The sequence below is a fragment of the Apium graveolens genome, chromosome 6 (genome assembly GCF_009905375.1).
Source record: "Apium graveolens cultivar Ventura chromosome 6, ASM990537v1, whole genome shotgun sequence".
Classification (NCBI taxonomy): Eukaryota; Viridiplantae; Streptophyta; class Magnoliopsida; order Apiales; family Apiaceae; genus Apium; species Apium graveolens.
Window position 1 is genome coordinate 571,958 of NC_133652.1, and position 10,758 is coordinate 582,715.

The 10,758-nt window shown below is 32.1% G+C and overlaps 1 protein-coding gene across 1 annotated transcript; it reads right to left on the minus strand.

The window, feature by feature from the left end:
• Positions 1-594: 594 nt before the first annotated feature.
• On the minus strand, positions 595-1,193 carry LOC141668943 (DNA (cytosine-5)-methyltransferase DRM2-like). Its single transcript, XM_074476010.1, has 2 exons — positions 825-1,193; positions 595-735 (listed from the first exon to the last, which is right to left on the minus strand). The coding sequence occupies exons 1-2, from the start codon at positions 1,191-1,193 to the stop codon at positions 595-597; spliced, it is 510 nt and encodes a 169-aa protein (XP_074332111.1).
• Between the last annotated feature and the right edge of the window lie 9,565 nt (positions 1,194-10,758).

Genomic DNA, 10,758 nt, shown 5'->3' on the forward strand with positions numbered 1-10,758 from the left:
TTACTAAAATATATATTTTGACATTCGTATTGTTCAATAATTTAAAAATATTTATAAAAAATCTGAATAAAATTCATAATAATTAAATATATAAAAAATAATTTTTTTTTTAATTTTTTTTTTGAGCCGAGCTCGAGCCGAATCGAGCCGAGCCGAGCTCGAGCCGAGCTCGAGCCGAACATGCCAAAAGCTCGGCTCGAGCTCGTTTTCTTAACGAACACATTTTTGTGTTCGAGCTCGAGCCCTTAACGAACCGAGCCGAACCGAGCCCTTAACGAGCCGAGCTCGAGCTTGTTCGCGAACGGCTCGGTTCACGAACAGCTCTATGACTAGCCCAAGAATCCGCGTATACTCATAGACCAATGAAGACTGTTCACCAGCCAGGCCAGTTCTTGTCTTCAAATTTTTCCCAGCAAGGTTGTTGCATGGGCTTCCCCCTATAACCAGATCGAATCTACCGGCCTCTTTCATCCATTGCATCAGCTTATGACTTGTTACCTTTTTCACATCAGAAATGTGAATCAGCCGGCCCTTTTGTTCACTTTGTCTCCATCAATTTTTCAGGATCCGTGTACAATCCTTGGAATTTTCGACCTAGACAACAAAGTTCAGTGGTATTCCAAGACGGTGTAGAGCAACTTCCGCTCCACCAATGCCAGAGAACAATGAAAGGACTCTGATGCCCTTGGGAAACAATTTCTTTAACACAGAAAGATGATAGGCCACTGTGTCAACCTAACATAATTTATTGCTGAATAATTATTAAGAACATATTCATCTAAGAAACAAATGAAATTGATAAGTTTTTTTTCTGCATTGCTTACCTGAAACGCATTTCCAAGGCATTTGTATTGAGTAGTTTTGCAGGCTACTCTTGTATGGCCCTCAGGGAATCCCATTATTGCCACTATTTGGACAGGCTGAAGAAAATCAACAGTGTTCTTACCAAGCCAGACCAAGTTTCTCTTTTTGCATTCTCGGATCACATTTTCTCTGATGTTTTTGGGATGGTCTGGTCCTGAATTACGAAGCTCTTCATTTATTCTCTGTACATCTGATGCACTTGCATGACGAGTTACAATGCAGTTTAATTTGGTTCTGTCATCCCATTGCGGCCACCATTCTTTTGTGGAAGGAAGGGCTTCTTGTATTGTGGAGGGAGGGATAGGAGGAATCTGCAACCTGTCATCCATCGGGAGGTTATGGATGTAACCTCTTTTCCTTGTTGCTGCACACATGTGAAGCGAGTCCACGAATTCCGGTTCAATGTCGTAAAGTTCTTTTCTGATAGGCCACGTTCTGGAAGTAGAAATACGGAGGCCCTCTCCCTTCTACTTCGATGTCTTCTTTAAATATTGTACTCGTGGCATTATGAACTCCAAAGCCTATCATCGGCTTCTCGCGGGTTCTATAAGTTGTTGACTTTGTGTGTTCGACAACTTTTTGCTTCTTATAATTACTGCTTGTGGACTTCAACACGTGTGGATCATCAGACATATAATTTAAACAATCGCCAAGATTGTCCAGGGCCTAAGAACAAGTAATGTATATCTATTAAATAAAGCATAATTTTTTTTCTATAAATGCAATAAGCTTTAGTTCGATTTTTCTTGCGTAATAGTATACTGGTAGAGTTCAAACTCCACAGTGTATAACTGAAACATTCTCTTTGAAGATTAATATTGATTGGTGGTGTTTCTAAATATGTACTCCTTTTGCTACAGGTAGAATTGATATTCTATGAGATGCATATCAATGGAGTTTTTAGATATGTACTCCTTTTGCTGCAAGCTCTAAAGACTATTCGTGCTGGTATTTATTTTCTTAATTAGGATTTAGGACACCATTAATAAGTCTCCACCAACAGCTAATGTATTTTCTTAAGTCTACCGCAAATTATATGATTCTAGAGATGTGCTAGACCCTAAAGACTACTCATATATACAGGTATTAATTTTCTTAGGACACTGTTGATCAGTCTCACTTCTGTAATTTACTGCAGATCATATGATTTTAGAGATGCTATAAACAGACCATGTACAAGTTAAACAACTGATGACCGTCGGTATATCTCATTGCATTTCAGATGTGCAAATAAGTACTGTCCACTGATTATACAATGTAACTGTGTTTCTCCTAAAGCATATACTTAATCTTTACGATAAATTTTCACATAATAGAAAACGTTAAATATACGATAAATTCTCCTAAAACTGAAGCAGTAGATGATTCATGTGAGAAGAGAGTGAATGAGATGTACAAAATAACTTACCATGTGTGTGAGAGGAGTCTTGAGTACCGGTTCTTCATCATCTTCACCTATAAGCATTTAAGAAGTAACTGAGCTCAGTACCAGTTTCTCGTTAAAAGGCCATTTCAATTCAATCAAAATGTATGAGAATAAATCTACCGTGTTCCTCCATTGCTTTGAACACAACTTTCCTGGGGTATCGCTTCTTCGAAAATCGGCCACTCATCTTGGATCCCGAACTACTTGCCTGAGAAAAAAGAAACAATTTAATCACTTCCGTCCTTGATATATCTCTTTAATCATCAAAATCAAAAACAAAAAAACTGATCCATATGATAGATATATCGATAGACTAACAGATCACCGATGCACCTCAACATAGAATAAAAATTGAATTCTCTAAAGTTGAGAATAAATACATATACATATAAGATCGATAGATTGATAAATTGATAGACAAAGTACAGATTGCTGATACAAATCAGCTTGAAATCAATTAATATCTAAATTCCTTTAAAATAAAAAATAAAAGCATATGCAGACATATGTAAATCTGAATGAAAATTGAAATGCACCCTTTTTGGGGTAGAGAATTGTTGTTGAGGGTCATCTTTAGTAGTGGATGAAGTTGGATGTTGGCGGATTTCTCAACCTCCTTATCGCTTTCATCGCTTGATATCTCCATAATCTTTCAACTTAAAATCAAAACAATAATTAGTAATTCTAGAATTCAATAAATTCAGCAGACATATAAATGATGGATAGATCGACAAAGAACGAATTACTGATACAAATCAACCTAAAATAATTCCAAAATCCTATAAAATCGAAAAAACTCAAACATAAACATATAATGTATATCGAAAAGGAAATTGAAATGCACATTTTCTTGAGGTAGCCAATTGTTATTCAGGTTTGCCATTAGCCAATTATAGAGGCTGATAATTAGGCTGCTGGTTGGAGCTGGGGGCTTGCCCATGTAGAAAGAAATGAAAGCTGTTGTTTGCATTTATAGTGGTTTGGCTGTAATAGAAACAACAAGGGCAATGCGCGGTCTTTTTGCCGAGTTTCACATTTTGCCAGGTGGATCCACTTATACTCCCACTCTGTAAGCTGGATAAAGGACAGGTTTATGTAATTATTTTTATAACATCTTTTAAAGAAAATAACTTTTGAGTATAAAAGATTATTTGAGCACATTTTTAATCTTCATATATTTTTTAAAAATTCTAAATACAATCTTTCCAAATATTATTAAAAATCTTAATGAATGTTCTCACATTTTGGAGAGTATTTTCCAAAATTGTGTGTTTAATGTACTATGATCAAATTTCTAAAATTATTTTAAGTATTAATTCTCAATGAATGTCATCACATGTTTAATTCTCCTAGATTTAGTTAGAGAGATATACATGAAAATAATCTTTTCAGAAAGATCTCAAATCTTGAATGAGTGTTATCACATTTTAAAATATCGTTCACATTGGGTGTTGAATATTTAAATTTAACTAATTGGATATTCTAATATTTTGAATTAGAGTTTGATAAATTATTTTTGAAATATTATAAAATTATCCAATATATCATCCCACAATTCAAAATGAAACATCTTATTGGTTTTGATTCTCACCCCAATTACACATGAAATAATTTCTCATACACGACATGAAATGATGCAATTTTTAAAAAATTATTTAAAAATGTTTCATTCATTGTTAAGTTGTCAAATAAAACCCTATGTTAAAATGAAAACTCAACCTAGTCTGGTGAAGAAGCTTTTATATTAATTTATTTCAATATTATTCCATATTATTTCATTAAAAAAATTTATTATTATTATGGTGAAAATATTTACAATTGTTTAAAATATCTTAAGTTGAACGTATGCGGAAAGAAAACAATCTTTTGAACAAACTATATATGTAATCTTTGGATAAGATCATATTAATATTTTTATATGATAAATAATAATCAAATATTTAAATTTGATGAATATTTGATTATATCAATATGGGAGCATCATATCAATAATTTTATAAATATGTTTACAAATACAACTAATTAAAAATACGAAAAATATATTTAAATCATTTGAAAAAATATTTTAGAAATACTTTTACAAACATATGAAAAAAAAGTTTATAAATTTAAGCAACTAAAATTTAGTATTTACAGTTGTTCTAAAAACATTCGACCACATAAATTTAGCCTTTTAAAAAGATTGATATTTTTTGCTAAAATTTGAATTCCCACCTACGCAGTCAAATTATACATTTCTATACATTCGTATATTGACATCGAATATATAAAGGCGACATGCTCTTGTTAGATGAATCTATAATCTCAACTAGATTTCATGTCGTCAAATTTATAAATTGGATTGACTTTTAGTTAGTCTAATTTATAGACACCATTATCACTGCTACAAAATTAAACTTATGATATATTACTTACATAACACTTTTGTGATGTGCTATGCAACTGACATGGTTACACAGCATTTATGTTGAAATGTTGAACAAGCTGGACAAGATATTCTAAAAAACCTATAAATAAAATTAAAAATAAATAAATAAAGTAGCATAGCATTTTTTAATGAAGCGCTATATAGGAAATAAGTAAGATAGCCTTTCTAGGAAAGGCTATGCAAGTCACCATATTTTAAGTAATTTGGATTTTTTTTAGAAAATCTTTAAATATTTATATAACACTTTTCTAAACGTCGTGTAAATTAATGTATTCAAAGTATCTTTTTATTTTCTTAATTTAACTCTTTTTCCAACTTAATCATATGTTCTCTCAATGCCTCAGACATCTGAATTAGGATAGTTTAATCTTCTAGCAAACCATATCGAGCCATTAGGGCACTTTATTTTCATGGGTCTCCACTCGTCCTTCGTTGAATCAGGTATAATCAATTAATTACAAGTTCGGTTTCAAAGACTACAAATCATGTATTGTGTTGTCGTTAATTTCAATTATCTAAAACTATGCATTGGGTATCGTTTGTGCTTGGGCAAGTCAGTATGTTGGAATTTCTACTGACAACCCTAAAAATAAGTAGTATGATAATTTAATTTTATATTATGTAATTATTTTTTTTGAGTCTGTAAAAATGTTAAGTATATTAGACTTGATGATTTTTCTTTGAATATTCATTAAGCTAAGGAATAAACTCTAGAGAAAGATCAAGTACTGACTATGCCTCGGAGAAAAGTATAGCAGCTTGGATTTGAATAATGTTGTTTTAAGAAAAATATCTAAAGTCAGATATCAACAAGTCGCATATCACGGAATATCAAGAAGTATGTCGAGAAGTATAAAATAACTTGTAGGGAAGTCCCAAAAGATATTGATAAGTCAATATGCATGTAGAGATCTCAAATATCGACAAGTCAAAAGGTCCATGTAGCGAACTTAAGATATCAACAAGTTATTTTTTATGTAGAGATCTAGAGATGTCCATAAGACAAATCTTCATGTAGAGAAGTAGAGATATTGACAAGTCTAAAGTGTATATAGAGAACTCGAGATCTCGACAAGTCATTCTACTTGTAGAGAACTGGAGATCTCGACAAATCAAAGACACATGTAGAGAACTCAAATATCGACAAGTCATTTTACTTATCGATATGTGACATCTCTATAGAACAAAAAGAGATCTCGATAAAGAATTTCATAATTCAGAATGCAGACAAGTTAAAAATTCAAGATTATCAATCAACAAACATTTCTATCGGTGAATTGGAAAGACTATAAAAGCAGCTTGAAGAATTCAGGATCAAGGGCTGGCAAAGGAGGGTCAGAGACGTATTAGATTCTGCACAGATTTGCTAACACTAGAAATGGAAAATATACAAAGTAGCCTTGAAAACTTTGTTAGTCCATTTTAGTTCAAGTTTTGTAATCATGTGCATATTGACCTATAAAGTATGTCACGGTCCTCTATATAGAGGAAACAAACAGATCTAGAAAAAATCTTGAATTCTCTCTCAAAGGTTATAGATGGGTACTTAATTTTTAAGCACACATATTTGTAGTAAAACAAACTTGATTTTACTAAATGAAGTGAGCTTTTGATATTTTCTTGTGTGTTTTGCATTAGCATTTTATCTCTACATATTCATACAAACTGTTTTGTTCGATAAGCCATTAAGATTATCCAAATCCAAGAAAACACATATACTTCCCCGTGTTGCATTTCATACCTAACATTAGGTGTTACGAACAATCATATATTTTTAAATAATAACTTAATTTATGTATATCACATGTATGTAAATATATGTCTAAATTAGTAGCTTAATTTTTGGTGGGTTTGCTGCTAGATGGTTCCTATAAATTTGTAAAATCTTGAGTAAATACGCTATAAATGATTTAAAAAACTAGCTTTGTACTACATTTTGGATAAGTTTTTTTGTTATATTAATTAAGTAGTGCAAATACATTTTTTAAAAAATATTCTTAAATTAGAGATACGGTATTTGTTTCTATATTTACATATACAGAAAAGAACCTTTAAATTAATTGCTAGAACAAGAACTTTGAATTATATATAAAAAAATATGATATATAGCTATTTAGATGTATTTTATTGAACTTACAAAATAATTTGACTAATTATTAAATATTATTGTATTTGAAGACGATTGCTAATCCATTATGTATTGATGGTCTTTTGAGACATCATCAAATATTAATATCTATCATTCTGAAATAACTTCAATGATTTAGAAAATTTGATTTTTTGAGGAATAAGATTTTAAATTTATTCTTTGTACTTGAATTATCTGACTTGGTACTTATCCTGATTAACTATATTAGAATTGTTCAGTTCAAGTACCTTTTTTCTTGCATATTTTATTAATGACGGTAGGAATTATGTATGGTGTAGATAAAAGACTTACTTACATAACATGACATTCTAACTCATAAAGATAGGTTGCAGGGAATTTTTTGAATATATATAATATTAAAATATTTTTTAATATGGAGATTTGTGAAGATAACTTGTAGGATGGGTTACGATATTCTTTAAATTTACATAAAAGCTTTAAACTTTAGTTAACAAATTATAACCTGAAAAACACATTGATTTGCAGTAAGTTTTGATGTATCGTAAATGGGTAAATATAGACCGATTATAAATATGTAAAATGGTGTGAAAGAATTTTGTAAATATGTAGTTAAACATGTTAATTAATGATACCAAGTTCATCGTTTAAAAATGTTTGAATGCTGTAGAATTTGATGGTCGGGACAAGTTGCAGGAACACTTAGTCTGTGAAGGAAACGATAAACCTTATACATGTTGGACCTATCATGGTGTAAAAAAATGAGAACGTAGATCAAGTAATTTGAATTCAAACTATCAGTTTACAGATAGAGTGGATACCAAGGTTTTTGGAGACACTAAGGGCAGTAATGTTAGTGATAAAAATGAAATCCCCAATGATTTTAATGAGGAAGAGCTACGTGATCATCCTGATATGCATGAAAAGTTAAAGGATAATGCCACTTTACCATTTTGGCCGGGTTGCACCAAGTTTTCCAATTTATCGACTGTATTGACTTTGCATAATTTAAAAGTCGGACATCAAGTTTCTGGCGTGTTCTTCACACAAATGCTTATAGCTGTTAGTGAACTTTTACTCGATCGTAATATCCTCCCTCGTAGAACGTACGAGGCTAAACAAATGCTCATATCCCTTGGATTAGTACATGAAAGGAATCATGCATGCCCTGATGATTTTATTCTATATAGAAGGAGTATGCAGAGTTTGACGAATGTCCCAATTGCTCATTAAAACGTTACAAAATTGGAAATTCTCCAGCCAAGGTTGTTGAGAAACCCTACCGATTTACCTCAGTGGAAGATAGTTGATGATACACATAAGGATTTCGGGAAAGAACCAAGAAAATCTTTTCCTAGCACTTTCAATAGATGTAATGAACTCGCACCATCTTCAAAACAGTTCTTATAGTACATGGCATGTATTTTTCATGATATATAATTTGGCACCATGGCTTTGTATGAAGCACATGATAATGTCTACTTTGATATCTGGTCCAATACAACCTGAGAACGACATTGATGTCTATTTGGCACCTTTAATCGAGGACTTAAACTACTATTTGAAGGGGGAATTGAAGTATATGATGGACGTAGAAAAAATCAATTTCAATTAAAGGCCATGTTTATTCGGAACAATAAGTGATTTTCCTGCTTATGCAAATCTTTCCGGGTATAGTGTAAAAAGGTTATTATGCATGTCCTATATGCAATGACGAGACTGATCATATTAGACTGAAAAATTACGTGAGATATGTTTATATGGGGCATAGGCGGTGGTTGGCGCCAAACTATCGGTACAGAAATATGCCTTTAATATTCAACGGGGAAGTTGAAGAACAACGTGCTCCTCCTATACCATCAGGATATGACGAGTTCAAAAAGGTGGAAAATTTAAACATACAGTTTGGTAAGGAGTTTGCAAAGGATGTTCCCACTCGGGGTTGGAAGAAGCATTCGATCTTCTTTAAATTGAGTTATTGGAAGGACCTTTAAGTTGGACATTTCATCGACCTCATGCATGTGCAAAAAATGTTTTTGACAGCCTAGTTGGTACTTTGTTAGGTGTCAAGGGTAAAACTAAAGATGGTCTAAATGAAAGGATGGATATGATGGAGATGGGGATAAAAAATGGACTAGGCCCTGTGGAGAAGCCAGGAAAAAAACCCTATTTACCTCATGTCGCTCATACTCTATCTAGAGATGAGAAGAGAGTGTTATTGCAAATACTTTATTCTATCAAGGTTCCAGAAGGATACTCATCAAACATCAAGAGTCTTATTTTTCGATTGACTTTAATTAAAGGGTTTGAAATCATATGATTTTCATGTTATAATGGAGAATTTTTTCCAATTTCTATACGTTCTCTCTTACCTAAAAAGGTGTGAATAACTATCACAAAATTGTGTTGGTAATTTAAATCTATGAGTAACAAAGTCATTGATCCAAAAAGGTTATTGTATCTATAAGGACAAATTATTGAGACACTTTGTGAGGTTGAGATGTATTTTCCAACATCCTTCTTTGACATCATGGTTCATCTGATCTTGCACCTAATTTATGAGACTAGGATGTATGTTCCTGCTCGTATGAGATGGATGTATCCGGTCGAATGATATTTAAAATTTTGAAAGAATATGTGATAAATAGGTACGGACCAGAGAGCTGCATAGCAGAATGCTATTTATCAAAAGAGGCAAGAGAGTTTTGGTGATCTTTACAGTGGTAGGATTCACAGTGAAGTTGTAACTGGTGGTCAACAATTTGAGATCGATCTGACACAATGGCATTGTGCGCACCTTTATGTTTAACACAACACCAGTGATGTTGTTCCTTTTGTAGACTTGCATAAGCAAACCATCAGGGAAGAACATCCAAGAAGAGGTACTAATCGGATATAAGTGGAACACAATCGCACATTTGTTGATTGGTTCAAAACTTATGTTTGAAATAAGTTAATTAAAAATAACGAATCAATACCATATCGAGTTAAATGGTTATTAAGGTGTCCTGATTTATTTTTGTATTCTTATAAATGTTATCTTATAAATGGTACACCTTTAACACAAGGAAACATGATGCAAGGAGCATAATACAGAATAATGGAGTTTCAATTACTGATACGGCACTACACCAATCATCAAGTAATAAAAAAGAACCAGTTTTAGATGAGACCGCATACTTTGGAAGGATTAAAAATATTTGGGAGCTCGATTATGTTTGATTTAGAGTACCGGTATTTGATTGTGATTGGGTTAACAATGTCGGAGCTGTACAAGTTGAAGCCTCCGGGTTTATACGGGTTATCTTGCAAATATTGGGTACAAAGATGATTCGCTCATAATGGCAACACAAGCCCATATGTTACTGATCCGGTTGATAAGAAGTGGTCCATTGTTATCTTTTCAAACAAACTCAACACTTATCAAGTCAGTGATGGTGTAGATATAGAACTTGATAATATTGATGATCCGTTTGTTGGAATGAATTTTCACGCCAATATGGACAGAGGTGATGATTATAAATGTTTTTACACCGGAAATGATCATGATGAGGGTGAATACGTGAATCCTGAATTTTACAATGTGCATAGGCACGAAACATCGAAGGCGAACAAAAAACGCAAAAGAAAAATTAAATCTATAAAACTGCCTAATTTGATTATAATTTTGTTTAATACTATATAACAATTTTGTGTTCACAAGAGCAAAGTAATATCTTAAATTTAGTAAGTGTTTATTTTTCTGTAAACCTGTGCAGTGGTCTTCTATTAATTGTTTTGTTTTCTTTGTTTAGGATTGTAATTAGTATAAGTGTACTATCAAATATTCATATTAGATTATGCTTCTTTTAATATAAGAATTTTGTATTGACTAGAGGAAATTAGTAAATTCAATTAAGTATCAACAACTGTATTTATTTTTGTTTATAAACC